Below are 22337 nucleotides of genomic sequence, written 5' to 3' on the forward strand. Positions count from 1 at the left end.
CCCCCCCCTTCCAACAAAGTATTTCACAACTTCAAGGACACACGACCCTGATCTGCTCTCTCTGGATATTTTTATTTCAGCGCCAAACATAACAGGCAAGTAAGTACCCCGCAACTCCCAGACCGGGAATCGAACCCAGGACCTCTATATATAGTTGTCGTCCACGAGCTACATGCACATTGTATCTGGCCACCGGGAATCGAACCATGTCCCGTTACATCTCGTTCGATATTTACTAATACAAGAAACATTACACATCACATACGAAAACCTGAAAGATATGCTTGAATTATTTGTGAACTAAAAATGAAGTTGAGCAATAATTACGAAGGCTTGTGCTGGACTTGTTAGCATACACATGTAGCTTATACAAGTTAATTTTAAACAATATCAGATTTGTAGACAAATACACATCGGTGCTTTTGGACAAAAATAAACATCTTCAGTTAATATCAAATTTTACCCATTCGTTAATGGTAAGAAATGTGTTACCGGTCTTTGACAGTTACATAATGTAACCGACAGGGCTTGGATCCACACAGTATCGGGTGTAAATATAGCTCAAGGGTAGGAACGTGACCACCCGGGTGTGACTATTTCAGCTTATTGTGGATCTAGATTGGAGATCTCTGTCTGTGGCGGTTAGACTGTCGGTGGCGGTTAGTCACAGAAAACGTTCGGACACAGGCATCGTGCAATTCCGCAGATACAACTGGACATCAACTGGACGTCGGCACCAATCATGGCAGATCTCAATGCCACCATGGAGGCGTTGTCTGTACTGTCAACTAACGTCGATATGTTCTTCCTTCTGCTAATGGGCATGTTGGTCCTCTGTAAGTATAGATTGTTTATTATATGTCTTATGGACAATGCCTTCTAAGCATTCCATCGATTTAAATATTGGATGGAGAGGCGGACGAAACTTTAACTTACAAGCAGTGCGTGACGAACACGTATTTATGATTACGGGGTACTATTTAAAAAATAGCACCAAGTGAAATTCCAATCGTTCTGCTTATTCTGTGCCTAGCAAAGCTCTCAACAACACTTTCTGCTGATAATCTGATATGAGGCAGAGAAATATTCGTTTGGAGATACCATTTCATACTCGGATATGGGATTTTTGTTGAGGTTTGGGGGTGCGGTGTTTGGGGGAAGCCCCTCCCCTCTGAAATTATAACACATGGTTCTCTGTACGCGTGCTAGGGTTTGGGTCTGATCCAAAGGAAACGCTCTACCCCTTGGGTCCGCCAATCGATGCATTTTCTCGACCAGATAAGGCAAACAACGCTATTTTTTACGATTTAAAGGTGCTTTTTTAGGAAACCTTAGAGCGAGGTTTTACTTTTTTGTTTGTTACACGTACACTCCGAACGGAGCGAGATTTTTTTGCGTTCTGGGTACTTAAATATGGGTACATACATGTGTCGGGTAAATCGCCGCGGGGCAGGGGATGTGAGCGGAGGAGGATGCCGGTTTAAACTTTATGCTAATCTGAGCAAGGGCGTTTTTGTCGCCGAGGGTGTGACAAATGTAGATTTTAAGTGAATTATGCGGATTTAAAAATAAAGTAAAAACAAAACAATCAGTCGTCATATAACTGGATGGTTTCTACCTTTTAGGGAGATCCTTTTTTATTGTGACATTCTTCGCAACACGATGATTAAATTGTAAAAGATTTTAACGGAGAGATGATGTAACATGCAAACTGGCCAAGTTTACTTCCTATACAAAAAAATATACAAATAAATATTTACTTCACCTGATGATTTCCGTATCGCTATTCTTAGCCTGATATTATATGTATTTGTGATCAAAGGGAATTCTCCGGTCCCTGTGTTTATAACGTCTCATTATTGTAAACATTTAAAGCGGTCTTTTGTACAATATAAAAACTCACTGCGGTACCGTTATGAAAGATTACGAATGTATAACTGCCGTTAAAACCCAAACAAAAATATACCCACTCATCAAAACAAATAGCAATACAAATTAGCAATGTGTGTCACAATTATCCAAACGAATTGCGTCATTAAGTGTCAATACAATTACGTAATATAATTCCGTGGATTTTTTCTAAGGCGCACATACAATTAGTACAGGTAGGTGTAAGTTTCCTTCCCCGGGGACAGCCAACACAAGGACATTCTAGAAACTGTGGCGTCCGTTCTCATATTAGTTTTCCGTGTCCATGTTGACAGAGAAATCCCAACCCGGGGGTAAGATTTAAAGTAAAGCTCATTCTACTTTTATTGGATACCGAATAACTTAAAAAAGTTTGAAGAGTACTGTCTCGTAGCACGAGACTCTGCAGAGTGGTACACTTAAAAAATACCATATCGGGATATTTGAGGTATTTAAGCTGTCATAGAATTCCGACTTTCTATCACTGGCTTGGACAGGTGTTAAACCCTTATAAACAGGTTTTGTTATTCCATTTGTCCACGTTTGTGGTTCACTACTTAAATTCATTATTATATTGAATAGTTTACATGTGCATCTATTGACGTGGTGGTCGGGTGGCGCAGTAGGTAATGCACTCGCCTTTCACGACGACGGCCGCGGCTCGGTTCCCCTACCTACGGAAATTTTTAACTGTCTTTACAATTTTAATTCATTTCTCATCAGCAAGGATATTTTTATGCTATTTTTATCATGACATAGAGAGACGTGCTTTACACGTATTTGTTTACTCATCCATAAACAATGTCTTCTCGTTATTGACTATAACTGTTTTACTTTTTTGCAATGCCGAAAAAATTGCAAGCTTATTTTTTCAAATATTCAGGAACATCGACTGTTGTATCATCAGTCTCGTTATTAATGACAGAGCTTCAATTGGTATACTATCCGCTACATTAGCTATCAAACGAAGCCTATCGTTTACAGGGGTTGGTAAATACAGTGATCACGACACTTTGTGACGACTATCACGTGCCCACTTCATGATTACCACACAATTATATCGGAGGCTTAGGGGTCAAAATCTAGGGCTTCACAATCAAATATGTAATGATACGGTTGATAATTAATCGACTACCCTAGAAATTTATCATTTCCAAGTTTACCGCTTGCAGTATATATATACCGTAACTTGTTTACAACAGGCGTACGTGTATACGACTTCATCTCTGCATTGGAACATCAAACAAAGATAGTCGCATGAATAAGATTAAAACACATCATTTTGATCAATATTAGCAATATAAACGAGATTTTATTCATTTATTCATCGACTTTCGGGTTTATGATCAAAATCAAAATCCAGAGAAACTTTTAACGTTTTGATGTAAATTTTCTAACACATCATTTTGATCAATATGAGCAATATAAACGAGATTATTATCAGGCACTATACGATTTTTTTCATTTATTGATCGACTTTCGGGTTTATAATCAAAATCGAAATCTTGAGAAACTTTTAACGTTTTAATGTAAATTTTCTAATTCGGTAAACAACACGTGGGCAGAATATATTGACATATAAAATGATTCAGAATTTAGATAAAATTACCCTCATTATATATTTGCCTCGATTCATATACAGATTGTCTTTTTCTCCATTTTTGAGCGAAGCCTATAATTATGTACAATTCAATGTCTTTCTTGATACGTTCTTTTAACACCGTCTCCGTGTTATCTTCACATTCCTCGATGGTATCCCCCAACAACAAGGTTTCTGCCATGGATCTGTTTTGCAGTGTCAGCACCTGTTCTAGCACCATACTATCTATGCATTTAGTTGGGTGACAAAAATAGGAAGAACATTTGTCAAATCCTTTTGTGTAATGATTTATGATAAGATAGTTTTAATTCTCGACATACAGTGCACGGAGTAACGAAGCATCTGTTGCATGTTTTCTGTGTATACTGTATCATATGGTCATTCCATTCGTAGGGACTCACCAGTAGTAATAAAGGTCAATAGAATGAAAGTCTATATCTCAAGTGTTCCAAACAGTTGTAGAAATTCAGCAAAAATGGAACTACTTCTCTAGAATCCATTATAACATGACAACGTTGGTCCAGAAACAGTTAGTTCATTCTTAAAGTGTTTTGCGTAGACTGTGCAGGGAATTAGCAACATGCTAAGTGTACGCCAAAACATTGTACGTTATAAAGTAAAGAAAGGTCGGATGTAACTTTAAAAAAATGTCGATTCCAGATTAAAGTAAACAACTGATTTCGGTTGGGTCTCGATAAATCAGATACATTGATTTTTATTAAGCATCAGAAGAACCCTGTGTTTGATGTCATATTCAGTTAAAATATATAATATTGATACAAATCACTTTGGCGTATTTTAAAAATCAATATCAAGATGCAACATGCTGATAAATAAATTAATAACGTCTGGTTCACCACGTGGTCAATATAGGGGATGCTGTGTACTTTAACAGATTCATTTCAAAGTTCCAAGTTTCTAATTTCCACAGGAAGAGACGTTTTCATGAGGCAGATCCATAACCAAAAATCTGACTACAGTAAAAATGTAATCGTAGATTATTAAGTCTGTTTTATTCTGTTAAAAAATGAGGTTTTAAAATTGTGAAGTGATTTAACTTAATGGTGGTATGGTAGTCGGATGGCGCAGTAGATATCGCACTTGCCTTTCAACAAGGCGGCCGGGGTTCGATTCCCTGATCGAACGTGAACAGTTATGGGTTCACCTGCCCGACCACTTGGGTTTCACTGGGTTCTTCGCTGTCCTGCTACATTATGACCCCCAGCGCCCGGGCTAACAAGAATGGATAACAAATGTTGTAATAATCCAACATTTTTTTGAAAACAAATAAATGTCCTGATCGTAAAACGTGTTCACAAGAAAAATCTCAATAGACAATTACAGAACTATCACCAGAAGTCAATAAAAGTGTCCACAAGAAAACAAAAGTGTCTTAATTAAATAAGAGACAATAAAACATGTCATCAATAAAAGAAATAAGTTTGCTCTCAACATTCTAAAGATTTATTTGAACAGTTTATATACTTTTTTTAAAAAAACTTTTTGATAATATGCTTTGATATATGGAAATATTTGGCTTGACGGGGTAAGTACTTCCAGGGCGTTTCTCGATTAACTTGATTTTAACGTGTTTTCGCCTTAAGTAAAACAGTTTTCTCTAAAACCTGAAATTAAAAAATTTGGTAAAAGTGTTGAAATTCTATTTTTACGACAAAAAGTCAGAATTTAAGCAGAAAGTTGAAATTTGGCATGGCGGTTCATGCGTAATAAAACATAGTTGTACATAAGTCAAAACAGGTTTGTTTCTATATCTATTTTGCACCTGTTTTTCAACATATATTTTGGAAAATTCTTAGAATGATCGATCTGTGTTTATCCCCAACAGCTTCTGTCTTCTTTGTCGTAAATACCTTTCCCTTCTGAAGTATCTCTTTTGGAACCCATGTTTTTGAAATAATGTGACCGTTTGGATAGTCATGCTACCATGCCCAGGGTATGCTATTTCAGTGAGATGAGACTGTTGATATCGTCCTCATGTAACCGTATGTTATGAGGTGGGAGTTAAATCCTGTCGGCACAGGAACACTTGTCGTCAGTCTCCACAAGAACACATGTCCCCAGTCTCCACAGGAACACTTGTCGTCAGTCTCCACAGGACCCCTGTCGTGAGTCTCCACAGGAACACATGTCGTGAGTCTCCAAGGGAACACCTGTCGTCAGTCTCCACAGGAACTCCTGTCGTCAGTCTCCACAGGAACTTCTGTCGCCAGTCTCCACCGGAACACATGTCCCCAGTCTCCACAGGAACCCCTGTCGTCAGTTTCCACAGGAAAACCTGTCGTCAGTCTCCACAGGAACCACTGTCGTCAGTCTCCACAGGAACACTTGTCGTCAGTCTCCACAGGACCCCTGTCGTGAGTCTCCACAGGAACACATGTCGTGAGTCTCCAAGGGAACACCTGTCGTCAGTCTCCACAGGAACTCCTGTCGTCAGTCTCCACAGGAACACCTGTCGTCAGTGTCCACAGGAACCCCTGTTGTCAGTCTCCACAGGAACCCCTGTCGTCAGTCTCCACAGGAACTCCTGTCGTCAGTCTCCACAGGAACCCCTGTCGTCAGTCTCCACAGGAACTCCTGTCGTCAGTCTCCACCGGAACAACTGTCGTCAGTGTCCACAGGAACACCTGTCGTCAGGCTCCACATGAACACATGTCGTGAGTCTCCAAAGGAACACCGGTCGTCAGTCTCCACAGGAACTCCTGTCGTCAGTCTCCACAGGAACACCTGTCGTCAGTGTCCACAGGAACCCCTAACGTCAGTCCCCACAGGAACCCCTGTCGTCAGTCTCCACAGGAACTACTATCGTCAGTCTCCACAGGAACACATGTTCCCAGTCTCCACAGGAACACTTGTCGTCAGTCTCCACACGAACCCCTGTCGTCAGTCTCCACAGGAACCCTTGTCGTCAGAATAATGTGACCAAGTGGACCGTCATGCTACAATGCCAAGGTATTGTGACAAGATGACACTTTCAAGCTGTCTTTGAGTGGCTCGGTAATTTGTTGACATCGTCTGGTTTTCTGTTTAGACATGTTTTAATGTTTTGGGTCTTCTGGTCTTAAGTCAGAGTCTTTTATATCAGTTAGATTAAATGCAATTTTCCATAGTAAACCTAACTTTGTTTCCAGACTGAATACATTTATCATTCTAATACTCCGGACTATGAAATGTTGAAATAGCTAAGAGCATGTAATATATTCAACAAGACTCTAGGTCAATACATTTCAAGCGGATTTTGCATCCTTTATTCATAAGTTCGATAGTCTGGTGTAGTAACACCCACATCTCCCACCTACTCTGCTTACCTGTTACAGCTGGTTTCATACTAACGGGCTTGTTGGGAACATTCACACTGCCACGAGAGATGTCGAATGCAGACGGACAAACTTTATGTAGGTTTCTGAAGAAGCCTTAAAATATGGTCGCCATCATGATTCCAGAGGGAAATATTCGTTTGCATGCGTCTTTGGTTATGCCCATTCTGTTTATATGTTCTAGTGGTTTTGTTGTCGCTATCCTAATTCTCACTTTGAGAACATTACATCATTTTGATATGACCTAGATTGATACGTTTTGCGTCTTTAATGATACGAAGATGCTTACCCTACAGAAAATCCGGTCTTATTCTACTTTCCATTTTTATGGTTTCCCAATTTTTCATCGATTCTGAGTTCAAAATACGATTTGGTAACACTTTGATATTCTGTTGTTATATACTGTATAACATGAAATGTTCGTTGTGTATAAACATTCATGGTTTTCGTGGTTGCTCTTGAACCTCGAAAATGAATACAACGAATTTCAATAATATGAGCCTACTGTTTGTTAATGTAGGATATCCACGACAGTTTGTACCACGAAACGATCAAAATGGCTCCAAACCACGAAGGAAAGTATCCACGAACATGACGTGTTATAAAGTATATATAAGTATATATATATGAATATATATTATAAATCAGAAAAATGATCCTTACGGACGAGTCTTTAATACTTTCATCTCTTCTAGGAGAATCTCCTAGAAGAGATGAAAGTATCAAAGACTCGTTGTTAAGATTTTTTCTTTATATAATATGAATATATATATATATATCAAATAGGTGGATACAATGTTATTAATTTCAATTTGGTCTCCGTAATGTTTCAAAGTGTCAATCCGTGAGGATTGGCTATATCAGAAGACGGTCACAGATGGTATACATCACGTGTTTAAGAGGCAGAAAAACAACAGATGCTGGGTAAAGATTGTTAAAGTTTTGTGTGGTGAACTATTTTACTCATATCTTACCGGTTCTAAATGACTGCTTAAAAGCGTAAGAACTTAATTGTAACACGAGTCTTCTATATTTGTGACGATTTTTATGCTATTACAACGTAGATTACAAGAGATGAAAGGATGTTTAATAACATGCAACCAAGTGGATAAGTTATGTATAATTATGTCATTTAGGCCTCGTTTTAAGTTTAATAATTTAGAAACCCAATACCTTAATTTGGCAGCAAAATAGAAAACATCGTTATTCTATTTCTGTCAACAAAGCATTCCTCGCATTCCTTTGGAATCAAATCGTGTCAGTTATGGTTCCTTTTATGATTTTCATGTTTTTGCGAATCATAATATAGATATATTTGATAAATACAAAGATTAATATTTTGAAAAATTAAGGAGATGATTAAATGCGCTGATGCCTAAGGATGTGAACTGAACGTAGTTTATACAAAGATCTAGAGATGGCACACGGTAGTAAACTTTGGCCAAACTACAGACGAAGAAATAGAGAAAGGGTGTGGATTTGTATTCAACTGCGGTGACATGGACACAGGATAGTGTGTTTATATCGCTCATATTCTAGGGAAGACATTCGATAAATGTATAGACACAATGTGTAACGATGGCCTTAACAGTCGCTAGGGATCTCTCAGTCTTACATTCCAAGCACTTGTCGTATGTTTTTTGTTTTTGTTTGTTTGAGATTTATGTTTAATTTAAAGTACACTTGTGGAACACTCTTTAATATCACTGTGATATTTGGGCGTTTCTACCAAGATGGTAGAATACAAAGGATGCACTGAAACAAGTAAATGTGTAATACAAATCGTGCATGTACCTAACGTCATTAACAAGATTCAGTGTCACTGTTACTACGTACAGTAACAAAGGCTATACATAAAAAGCACTTAGAAATATTGAAATGTGTATGGATCACATTATGAAGTGCTACAGCGAAAACATTATAGCGAAAATACTACTGCGTCAGCGAAGTGCGGAATTCACAAGTTCAATTTTTGACGCCATATTCTAACGACGCCAAGCTTGACAACATGTTGCGTGTCATTTTGATTGAGCTACTCAACGTAAATCTACAGTCTGCTGATATTATCTGATACGATTTGCTGACAAAAATGTAACCAATTAAATAGTTATGTTAATACCTTTCTGTACCATAGATGTACCCAACAACAACTTAATTTACCGACGCTTCATACGTATCTGAACAGAAAATCTGCTGCGTTTAATGCAGAAAATAATAATAAAACCGCTCTGATTGGTCAATATAAAAATGTTTAAAAGCGATTAATTTCATTTTGTAATGTTATGTATGTTCAATTATTATCGAAAAAAAGGGTTATCTATGCTGTGAACTGATGTTGCTGTTTCGAGAAAGTTACAAAAATCATGATAAAAAGTATATATTCATATTGTATTTTTTTCCATATTCATGAGGTTTATGTAAGCTTGCCCTCAGCGTGCTGTTTACTTCATGAAATGTGTATTGTGTCCACGTCATTATTTGCCAGTCAATTCACATTAATTCTATAAATAATCAGGCGACGGTACTGGTGTCTTAGCACGAGGCTAACGTCAACCTTATGAATATGGAAAAATTGTGGTATGACTGAGAAAAACTTTAAAACATCGAAATGGCGTATGATATTGGAGAAACCGTATATCAAGCTTAAAGAAAGAGAGTAATAAATATCTATTTACAACAGTGTATCGTCGAAAGTATAGTAAATGGGATACTTTTAGTTATCAGGTTGTGGACGAAACAGTTCTACTTAACCTGTATACATATTATAGGTCACTGACGCGAAAGCTGTAGGTTATGTCCAGCATCTGTAACATGCATTCAGTAGAGCAACCCTTCCTCAATCAATGACGAGAGTATACACTTTGCAGCGCTGAATGTCACCCAGACGTAGACCCAAATATACCTGTTTTTATTTTTCTTAAATCCTCATGTGGCAAGAAATGTTCTATTTCGCACTTGGAAGAATCCTGGTTTATTAATATTACCGAAATGAGAAAACTTTCATTTGTAGTAGAAATGTCAAATTATTCTTAAACGTTTACACAGTTTTAGTATTGTCATCAAAGAGTGTCATATTTGGCTACATATAATAGTTTGAATGTATCTTATAAAATGATGGTAGCATTGAATAATATTTTTGTCACTTGAAGGGACAATTTAGTGAATTAAGTTTATTTTATAACGTTGTCACAAAATTCTTCATGATTCTATAATTTGATACTCTTAATGAACAATTTATGTCGAAAAATTGACAAGAGACAATGTCTTCTTGGCGTTTTTAATCAGTAATGGAGAAATCCTTTACTGTACAGCCGTACGTTTTAGCTGTCGGTGAATTTCTAACTAACAAAAATGTCTTTCCAGCCGAGCAGAGAAGGTAACTTCTCGCTTTATTCACCTAGCCTCTCTGGAATACAAGTACATGCATTTATTCTGAATCAAAATCATCTTCCAACATCATCTTAAGCTCAAACATCGTTATAAATGATCGAGTGATCTATTGATATCGTACTTTCTGCGGTTTGGAATTCTCCCTGTGGCACCCTCTCATTGCGTGTAAGCTCTAATTTAACCTGTTCGTTTTTTATTCAAATGCAAATATGAATAAAAATATCTTATTAGAGGTATATGTTATGATACTTATATTCTTACTTGCTATGTATTGTATACTCAGACTCGTAACTGGCACTGTGTTGTCGGTCGACAGCGTAGTGCTGTGAATGTTTACTTCTGACTGAAAGGCCCGGATATTGCGCTATTTCTATCGTAGCTATTTTTATCACAGGCTTTCCCAAAAGATGAAAGAGACTACATTGGACGTTGGCGTCAGGTCAGGTCATTATCCACAACGAAAAATTTCGTTAGCAGATATTTTCAGTATCGACTCGATTTTCAGGTTGTCACTTGACTAAATGACCCATTTAAAACAGGTATTGAGCATATGAAAAGTTTGTTGACGCTAAGATAAGTTTTCATCAAGGAGGTCTCATTTGCTATCAAAAGAATTCTCTATTCAATTCAGTTCATTTCACTACCGGATACACTTTACATATTGATTCATATCCCTTGCATACTTACTTGACTTTCACTAATGGCTGAAAAATGGAGGAAAACATTTATAATTAATTCAACTCCATAATACATGGACATTTTTAGAGTGTTCCTTAATATATAGCGTCAAGAAAGTGAATCTCGTTCCGTCTAAAAATATCCATTTATGCCGCCTTCAGGTGAAAGTATTTCCTAAATTAATAAAAAACGGAAATAATAAATCGAAGTAATTAACATGTTCATAAAAAACACTATACATACTTGTAACGAACTCTGGTGGTCATCCTGAGAGTTTATTGTATCGAGTACTGATATCTACTTAAATTTCTGATGGATTTAACTGAAAATGGGAAAATAATCTTTTAACTCTCGGGGGGGTNGAGTGAGTCAACAAAATCACAGCAGCCGTAAACACACGTAACAGTTGACAATAGTAATGTTTTTTCATAGGCGTTCATCAACAATCTCATTACAGGTACATGTACAGGTAGTTACAACATCTCATCTACGTATGGTAATACTTCACGTTGTGTCTCTGACTTCGAGCTAAGTAACCAGGCCTGTGTTCAAACCATGGTCACACTCCCCATGCACTGTCTCTCTGAACCTGGGTCCAAATTGACCTGTCCATACTCATGGCCAATTCCCGACTCCCTGAATATGGGGATGCACCCCGTTAAATACGTTTTCCAGTAAATATGTTACATCATTGCCTACAGCCATCATCTGGAAACCTGTAATCATAAATTCTTGGTACATGTACATACCTATGTGACTATAATTACTCTAAGTATTACATGTACCCTTTAGGCTACTGTTACCTGACACATTACTGACCCGACTAGCACACGACTTACAATCCAAAGATATGATGAATCTAACATAAATTAATCACATGAATTAATTAAATTAACTATTGGGTAAACCCATTTTGTCACAGCTTGGACTAGAAAGATATTCATTAGGAGTGATGTTGTTCGACCAAGCGAGCTGCAAACTCTCCCTACCAATGGGATTAGGGTGTTTCTGGGTCTGCCTCCGAAAAATGAATTAATAAAGCACTTTATGCTGTATGGTGCAGTAGGAGGTTCTAAATATAAGCGAAATGTTCTTTTTTCTCTATATATAATGCCCCTTTTCCTATTTGTGTATGGTCCAGTAATATCAATGTTTATCTTTGTAATACATTTTTAAGTCTTTGGTTGGTTTTGGTTATAGTGTAAAGCGTCCTTTGTGTATTTGCTTCCTTGCAGCGCGAAACTGTATGTACTATGCCCAGGGTACCTAGGGCACATACGTACATCGGGTAAACCTGTAAAAGGCTTCACCTCAAACTCTTAGCAGGGAATAACAACTACTACATGAAAAGTCTTTTGTCCTGGCTAAGGCCAGAACCATTACCTTTCTCGCACAGGCGAATAGTTCTGCCATTTAGCCAAAGTGATGTGGTGCAGTGATTTCCTGTCCAGTTGGTACAAGGACGTGAGCTTGCCGAGTACACCGATGGGTGATAGCGACAGAGCTGTCCATGTGATAAAGCAGGTGCGTGCACACACGCACATATTGGGGAGCTCAAACCAACATTGTCCAGCATTGATCTGAGTGAAGGGATGCTCTGTATGGTGACGATGGGACAGAACCTGTCGTTTCAAGTGTGACGGTTCTGGTTCTGGTTCTTGTCAGTAAACATCAACGTCATTAAGGTTCATGGACTTATGAGAAAGGTACTTAATCTGTTGCGTAGTATGGACGCCCGTCTGTCGGTGATTGAAACAACGCCAAGTCAACTGATGGTTAAAGTTCGAAATATAAGATTTTGGATTAAAAAATTGTGATCTCGATCGCGAGGATGAAACTATAAAATTGCGGATCACTGAATACGAGTCGCCTCTATTGGTGGTTGTGTTCATTGGTCGGTTTTAACGACATAACACAATCAGGTGATGATTTTACATTGATAAACAGAGATAAGGTATTCCAGGAAATAGCTGAAACAATTTTTGTATAAAGTATTCTGATGGCGTAAGCATTCCAAAAGTACCGGGTACTAAATATTCTAATTAGAACAACTTTGGTAAGCAGCTGGTAAAGGTTGCACACACCTCGGCCTCTTTGTTTGTAACGGAAGACTGGTGACAAAAATATTTGGGTTGTCTTGCCTGTAGGAATGCGAGTGTTGGCGCTTATGTAATCTTTACATCCAGTGGTTTAAACAGTTTTAACCAGCTTCTTGGTGTTAAAGTTTAGTCATTTGTAGTCCGAACTGTACATAGTCATTGATACCTTACTGTAAAACAGACTTATATGATAGTATTCCAGAAAGACATATAAATATATATAATATCTGATGCCAGGTTAAAATGTTAAAACGTAGGATAGCGTAATGTTGAATTCATTTGAAAATACATGTACTATTGATTCTGAAGGGTCATACAAACGGTTCTGACAGAAACACCTTAACTTGCCCAACGGTTCGCGTAAATATATCGATATCGTGTTGATATGTTTAAAGAACGTTTTAAACCCCGATTTGATGCGGTTTGATAATGCTGAGTGTAAGTTAGCTCGACAGGAATATGGACACGCAAAGGACAGATACAGAAGTTAACAATTAGTGGAGTCCCTAAGGGAATCCCGTGGGATTTTTTGAAGGAAGCTAGAGGTGGTGATTTTCTGAAAAGTTTAGGTGTCCTAAATCAAAAAAAGTTTGTTGTCATTCTGACAACCGCGTCTGGGTCAATTTGATGACGTCATCAAAATGGCGGCCATAGCAACAAGATTTTGCCATAAAATTCTGGCATAACAAATACATTGATGTAGATATTTCACAAAATTTGGTTTTATTAAGAGTTCAAATTGTAGTTTCCTGATACAATATAATTGATTATAGCGTTTTTCTTCACCGGAAGTGGTAAAATTAAGAAATAGGCAAAATGGCGGCCATAGCAACCAATTTTAAACGCTAACAAAATTGCATAATTAATACATTTATAGGTTTTGTCGCAAAAAATGGTTCATAAAGGGTGAAAGGTTGTTGTCCAATGATGTTACATGAAAATCCTGCACTTTTATCAATTTTTCGCTCCAGCGGAAGTGGTCAAATTTAGGAAATAATCAAAATGGCGAATGAAGATTTTTGAATCATTGCCTAAACATCGTTTACATTCAACGCTTACGTTAAGTTTTTGAATAAGTCATATAAAACATTCATAGGTACATCAATAATGTTAGTATAATTTCCTTTGTTAGATGAATTTATAGGAGTCCAGTGGGTTTTTACGCATTCGAAGATCTAAAATTATTGAGCTTCATCCCCAACTTACTTCAATGTTTTAATACCAACATCGATAGTCTCTATAAGATAAGCAATATATTTAAGTATATGTTCTTATATATGTTTTACTTTCGAAGTGTTGTGAACATTAGATATATCATGTTGATATATTGTGTTGTTGTAATATAGCATTAATTGAAATGCCAAAGTCTAATAGCATTTAGAAAAATACCAAAAAAAAGATTTTTAGATTGGAATTAAAATATAATGTTATAGGCAAAATAGGTGGGACTAGATATAAGATAATTGGCCATGCCAAAGTCTAAAAGCATTTAGCAAAAGGGGTTTTATTTAAAAGGGAGGAAGTCATTTGTGGAGGTGGGCATATAAAATCATGCAAATTCAGAAGATGACGATTGACGTCACGTGACTTCGTATTCCAACTTATTCACGTGACACACTGCTGAAAGTCACAAGGGAGATAACCCAATTATTATTAGATTACATATCCGCCTCATAAGTAAAAATGTTTAAATATGAAAACAGAAGTTATAAATTACTTAATGCGAACATAAAGACAATTACATCATCGTTTTTATGTGAACTACTTTAAAATTAAAGCACACCGGAAAACTATGTTATTTTTTTTGCTAAAAATGACACTAAGAAATTTATTGTGTAATAGAGCATTTATTCAAATGCCAAAGTATAATAGCATTTAGTAAAATGCCAAAAACTGGTTTTTTGATTGGAATTGAAATATAATGTTTTATAACAACTTGATGGAGGTTATAAACTCTATCAAGTTGGCACACCAAGAGATATTTCTTAATAGCATTGAGTTGGTTTTGTGATAACAACATGAATCTAAATATCCTTGATCTTCCTAACACGGCCGTTGGAATGGGCCTGGCTATACTGAAGATTGTCGTTAAAATGGTCCTGAACGGAATCGATCTCGCTATATGCTAGTGCATCATGTACATATTTAAATCGTACTCTAGTAGATTTACTCATATCTAATATACAGTGTATTTATTTATATTTGCAACAGGTGAGTTACGCATGAGCTAACCGTAAGTGTTAAATCTAGCGAGCGCACCTGTACCTGTTGCAGATGATCATGACGTATGAAAGTAAGTGTCCAACCACATGCATGCAATGCAATTACTTCCCTTTACGGAGAAGATCCGCTCGCGTGTGTAGAACGCCGGTACAGGTATGTTTCTCCAGTTTACCTGTGTGACTGACGGGCTTGGGTGGCTCTTTACACCGACCTTGAAACCGTTAGGACTACTGCTACAATCAAACTCCTGTGGATAAGGAAACTCGTGTTATACGCAGACTATCATTACAAACCATTACAGATGGCGAACAATTCCTCGGATATGGACACTTTAGCGCCTCTACAGACACAAATAGAACAATTTAAAGCCAACGTTGATATCTTTTTTCTCTGTATTATGGGGATGTGCGTTTTATGTAAGTAAATATATTTTTGAAGTTTTAAAATTAATTTTTACAATAGAGAAAAATATTGATATTATTATTAATTGATACTGAGACTGCAAAATTATGTAATAAATTAGTCTTTGATTGGTATAATGTTTTTGGATACATGTGGACTATTGTTATCGTAAGGTTTTTATTCTGGTGATTTGGCAGTATCACTGACGAGTCTTACATTAATGTTTACGTGATTGGCTTTCTGCATTGTCAGACTAATATTCAAACAAATGATTCCTTTTTTTTTGTATTTCTAGAATCGCTTTCTTATTTACGCTTTCTCCGCTACTGTGATTTGTTATTGACAGATTTAATTATCTATGATATATATAATGATTTATGATATGTTATAAATAATACAATAACATCATACAATAGTAACTGCTTGAGTGTGTTTTGACGAAACACTTCGGGATGTCCGTTTGTACGTGATATGTTAATTAGCTATCTAATATATTACATTCGTATGTCTTTTCCGGCCAAGCAATATTACAACCAAACTCGGCCTATATTGATGAAATTACCACAACTCGGCCAATATGATATTGGCCGACTTTTTCCCGATATTGGCAGACTCTCAACTCAGCCAATATGAAAAATGCGCCAAATCGAGCGTGCTATTCATTCGGACTTTCTTGTGGTTATTGATTCTTTTTGACGTACCGTCCCGCGTCAACACAAACAACAACAATGGACGTGAGGGATGAGTCGCTGATCAAGAGGGCAGGTGATAAACATATAAAACTGGGGAGGATATGTTAAGGGTATTAATTGAAGGCATAAACAGGTATGATTTTCCATCCGACATTGTTTCTACGGGTAAAGAACTGATTCGGAGAATGCCGACAAGTATGAAATAAAATTGTTTTACTTTTTTTAATTCTTGAACTATCATTTAAATTCAAGTATTCAAAGTATTCACTGTTAATTAATTAAAGTGTCATGAATCAGCTGATATCATATTGGCCCAGTTATTAAGCCTTGGTCTGTGATATTGGCTCGAGGCCGAACACAGACTTCGGCCTAATAACTGGGCCAATATAATATCAGCTGATTAATAACTTTGCTTGTAGAGGATGTAGCTTCGGCTAGGGGAAACATTTTCACCGTCGGACTTGAAACTCTGAGACCTCTAGGAGGCCAGTTATAATACTAAAATCATTGTCATAATATTACTAACTGCCGTAACATCACACGCTGCCGTAATTAACATTCCCTGCTGTGATGACACTAATTACTGTTTTATCACTAGTTACCGTAATAACTCTAGATACCATAATAGAAGTAGTTACCGTAATATCTCTAGATGCTAAAATAACAGTAGTTACCGTAATATATCTAGATACCATAATAGCAGTGTTTACCGTCATATCTCTAGAAACCTGGGATATGGATACTTTCTATTTATGTGATGATTATTACTGCTTTTTATTGATACATGCATATGTGATTATATCTCCCTTTTACTTGTAATATAATATGTTATTGTTATTTTACATGTTTGTCGCAATAATAGCGACGTTAGATAAAGTTTCTTATATCTTCTATTTTGTATAACACTAGTTACCGTAATATCTCTAGATACTATAATAATAGTAGTTACCGTCATATCTCTAGATGCAATAATACATGTAACACTAGTTACCGTAATATCTCTAGATAAAAAAATAACACTATTTACCGTAATATCTCCGTCCTCGATATCCAGGGATTGCGCTCGCTTTCGCTCTCTGCACAGATCGTTAATGAGCGTAATACTGGATATCGAGGATGTAATATCTCTAGATAGTAACATAACAGTAGTTACCGTAATATCTCTAATTACTGAAATAACTTTAGTTGCCGTAATATCCGTAGATACCATAATAACAGAAGTTACTGTATATCACTAATTACGATATTATCTCTAGATACCATGATAACACAAGAAACTTTATGTCACTAGTTATCGTAATATCTCTGAGATATTGCAATCACGCTAGCTACAGTAATAAACTATATACAGTACTATCTCTAGCTACATGTACCGTAATGTATCTAGATACTATAACATTAGAGACCTTTGTACTAAGTTTCCGTAAAAAACATTAGCTTCTGTAATATTTCTAGATATTGTAATAACTCAAGTCACTGTGATATCTCTAGTTACTGTATTATAATATTTACCGTGCTAGCTACAGTGTACCGTTATAATCACATCTTCTGTGATTGTATGATAAAAGTAGGGAAAACTCTCGTAGTCTGTTTTTCGGCCACCAAAAGGTTTACGGTTAGACGGCCGAACGTGTAAAGAGGGCTACATGAAGTTTAGTGAACAGAAACATATTTTGACAGCTGCGCAAAGGTAGGGTCAACACCTATGGAGATTAAACATTAGCGTCGGGCCCCACTTGGAATTTCAAAACAAGATAAATCCATAAAGGTATGGGTATAGGAAGCTTAAATCAGGAACAGTTAGTTTCAGAATTCATTTGATGATAAATGGGACCTCATTGACTTACACTTGTGTGGGTGTTAAAGGTGCAGTAATACAATTCCTCCTAGAGCATTTAAATGGCACAATTACTATAAAAATATATCATCATCGAGTGCAACGTAATTCAACTGTTATTTTGATACCGAATATTACACTATTTCAATAAAGAATTGTTCTTTTTATTTAAGAATTAAGCAGAAACATATGTGAAATTTCATTTCTTATGATAAATTTGCCATTTTTGACACGTTAATTCATAAAGTTCTAAAACTAGTCTTTTTTTCTTACTTTTTAAAAAGTTGGCTGCCAATAATATCTTTCAACATCAGGAATTTCAAAAAAAAATGAAAACCGGTAAATTTGTCGTATACTACTTTTGGTTCAAAAAAAGAAAAACAGCTTTCTTTCCACATTTCCTTTAACCTGTGTTTCTTCATGACTAAAGGTCATTGGGTGTTGATATTTGTTGAGAAGGTTGTTCATGTAAATGAATTTAAGTTTTGTTAATTTTGATGACCTTGACCTTTGTTCAAGGTCACAAAAACCAAATGTGCCGAAATGTTTTTTTTTGTATGGGGAGTCAGACAAGGGTATCTTTCCTTGCTTTATTTATTTAGAGTTAACGATATAAAATAGTGTAGTATCCCTTCATATTTTGTTTTATGAATAGTCAAAAGGCTACAAAAATAATAACTAGAACTGTATGCCAAAGATTAACTAAAACCTCCGCTCCTATATAAACCAGAACTGTAATCTAAAGGCTAACTAAGGCAAAACATTGCAAATTAATCCATAGTCTCCCACCAGTAATTATGTATGCATTTATGTCACTGACATACTTCTTGTACTCCCTCCCTATGCCAAAACATACTTTCATACCACATCTTGTTAGCCTAGATGACCTACTTTTGCTGAAATCGTTCTAGTAGTTAAGGAAGAGTTATCAAGACAAAGATTTTTAACAAAGGGCCATAACTCCTTAAAAGGGTCGAAATGAACAAATACTATCCTCATGCAAAACATTAGGGGGTAATTACCATATCTGTAAACTTTCATGAAATTGGCCCAGAAGTTTAAGAGGCAGACAAAGTTTTTTTTCAAGAAAAGGCCATAACTCCTTTTTAAAGGGTCGGAATGAAAACATACTTCTTCGATGCACAATGTCAGGGGGCAGTTACCATATCTGTAAACTTCCGTTGAAATTGGCCCAAAAGGTTTTGAGGAGTTGTCTGGACAAGTTTTTTTTAACAAAGGGCCATTACTCCGTAAAAAGAATTCCTGGATGCACACCATCAGATGGTTGTTACCATATCTGGAAACATTCGTTGAAATTGACACCTTAGTTTTGGAGGACATAGCCAGACAGACTTTTCAACACAAGGCAATAACTTGGAGGGAAAAAATATCAGAGTGAAAATATACTACCTGGATGCACAACTTCAAGTGTCAGTTATCATATCTGGAAACTTTCGTTGAAATTTGTCCACTACTTTAGAATGAGTTGACAGATAGACGGATATACAAGCTGATTCCAGTATACTCCCACCCCCTCCACCCCAACCCCCACCCCTAACTTCGTTGCGGGGGTATAATAAAGTGTATACTAGTTTTGTTATTAAGATTTTTTTTTATATTTTTTCTTTTTAGATAATTGCATAGCTTTGTCTGTAACATAATCTCAAACCTAAAGTAGTTCTCAAGAGGAAAGATTACTATGACAGAATACATACTCAAGAGGTATTACTGCTGCACATAACTTGAAAACATGCCTAACATAATAAAGTGTTTTAGTATGATACAAAAACAGAAAATGTATCGGTATTTATCGTAATAAACATTGATAGTCAAATCGTCAAGGTTATGTGAAATTGGGCATTGATCATGTTTGGCATGCTAAAAAAGTACATTACCGGTTTTGATATTACATAAAAATGATTCAGTAGACATAATACATATATAGGAAGTTTTTAAAGAAGTTTAAAATATAGATTACCATTGTGACTATATAAAGACAAGTTGACAATGTTAGTTTTATTTTAAATTTTGTGAAAAATGTTTTTCCAATTAAAAGTATCACTACGCTTACTTCATGTCTACCAATATGACATATTTAGTATCAAAATAACAGTGATTTTATTCACTATATACTATCATAATTCATTTCCAAATTAACGTTTGCCTGTGATATTTATTGGTCATTTTGTTAGGATATCCCCGTCACCCAACCTGGTGTTATGCAAGGAGGTCCACTACGGTTACATATGTATCAGTAACAATTATGAATAATCATTTATGCAGTTATTGATCATTTTTATGTATCAACATATGGCAAAAGAATAAAGGAAATCAAAGTGGGGGCCAAATGTTGACCCCACCTTTAGAGGGTTAAGGAACGTTTTCATTTTGAATAATTTGAAAGATCAGCTGCACATGTTTTGATATTGTACATAAAAAAGGCGTCATAATGTCCTGGGGTCCATTTTCAACGTTGAATATGGAACTGGGTTCACTACACGTACATGAATCAATATTATAAATGGACATGTTCTCGGGCCTGTTTTAAATGTTGAATACGGAACCAGTGCCATACTGATTATTCCGGGGTACATTATCGAATCTATGCAATCTTGAATTTTGAGCCTTTATCATGAAAATGTGTCAAAAGGTTTTCGTATTTGCATGACGATTGCGTCACCTGGATAAGAGATTTGTTCTCTTACCTGACACGATTTATAACCCCAGTTCTATTTGTCTCAATTTTCAAAGTAGGTGTTTCCTCCTTTGGGGCATTTGTATTGTTAGTTGGATTACGTCTGTGGTGTTTTCGTCTTGACCATGTTTTCAATGCCGTCTGTGGTGTTTGCCGGGAATGCCGTCTAGTTTAATTTGTTTAGGTCTATTCCCTGAGGGTATTTTCCCGCCAAATAATGTCTGACTTAATGTCTGTGTACAGTCCCCGATAAAGACTACTCTGAGAATGTGTCTCAACCCTTTCGATTAACATACTACCGTCGAAATGTAGAGCAGCCTGAACAGGGCGTGAGTTATATAATAATCTCCCTTTGTTATTTGTGTTTCTTGGTTACTTATCAAACGAACAGGAAACACGAGGCGAATTTGTTATCGCAAAAGTAGTTTTAGTTTCGAACTTGTTTTGTAAACCCTTTTTTTAAAAATGAAAATCAGTCTCAATCTAGTTTTAAAATGAAACTGGGTTTTCATTTGTTTAAAGCCGGTTCGAAAAACTGATCAAACCACACCCGGTTGTGGTTTTGAAGTTAGTTTCCAAATCAATGATGGCGTCGATAGAAAGAGCGATGGTAGAATGCAGCGAATGTAGAGGAATTGTTCAATGTGTCGACTGTTTAAACGGGAATCTCAGCTGCGCAGACATTTCTATTATAACTAAATGAATACATTTATTAAAATAATATGCATTTTATGAAGTTGACATATTGAAAAACAATAAAATAAATGTGCAATTTTGAAAAATTTGTTTTGATAATTAATTTGACAAAAAAAAAATCCTACTTGAATTACCCAACGAACTGTATCCGAGAAAAATGCTTGTTCATTTTTTTTTTACAAATACAGTTTTATTTTGATAGTTTTTGTATCCATTAGTAGATTGTATACATGTCTATGACAGTTATTTCAGCAGTTTTCTATCGATATGAGTACGTAATCGCGGCTGTTTCATCATCAGCATTAGTGCTGAACAGCCACACATTTGTTTTAAAGCCATGTTTTATGTTAAACCAGATATTTGTTTGAACAGTAGTAAAACAAAAACCAGTTTTAATACCAAAGACGAACCAGTTCTAAACCGAAACTATAAACCAAAACTGGTTTTGTGATAACAAATTCACACCCATGACCGAGTATGACACATACACACTATCCGTGTGTCATTGACAGTTTTTCCCGCGCAGTTTGCTCTCTATAGGCGTTGACCAGTTTGCACGTTTTTCTCGTCCAGCCATCCAATTCGACAATGAAAGTTTATTTTTCAACTGTTGGGTCACTGTGTTGGGACCAGTGAACAGTAAAAACAGCATTATAACGTTTTATTTTGTGATTAATGCTATGCCGAGGCTCACCGGATTATTGGTATGCTTCAAGCTGGTATGGGCCAAGCCGTTGTCTCTACACGTTTTCATGTCCATCGAAACACAATCCGGTATTTGT

General features: G+C 36.3%; 1 protein-coding gene across 3 annotated transcripts in view; it reads left to right on the forward strand.

Annotated features, from left to right (window-relative positions):
• Nucleotides 1-613: 613 nt before the first annotated feature.
• LOC110443002 (putative ammonium transporter 1) overlaps nucleotides 614-22337 on the forward strand; it is a 53260-nt gene continuing 31536 nt past the window's right edge. Inside the window, exon 1 of one of the 3 annotated variants that reach the window (XM_021486937.1) lies at nucleotides 614-836. In XM_021486937.1, the coding sequence (XP_021342612.1) occupies nucleotides 743-836 (94 nt within the window). In that variant the 5' untranslated portion in view covers nucleotides 614-742. The other 2 variants (XM_021486938.1, XM_021486936.1) reach the window with 2 other exon arrangements.

Source organism: Mizuhopecten yessoensis, unplaced genomic scaffold (genome assembly GCF_002113885.1).
Source record: "Mizuhopecten yessoensis strain PY_sf001 unplaced genomic scaffold, ASM211388v2 scaffold716319, whole genome shotgun sequence".
Lineage (NCBI taxonomy): Eukaryota > Metazoa > Mollusca > Bivalvia > Pectinida > Pectinidae > Mizuhopecten > Mizuhopecten yessoensis.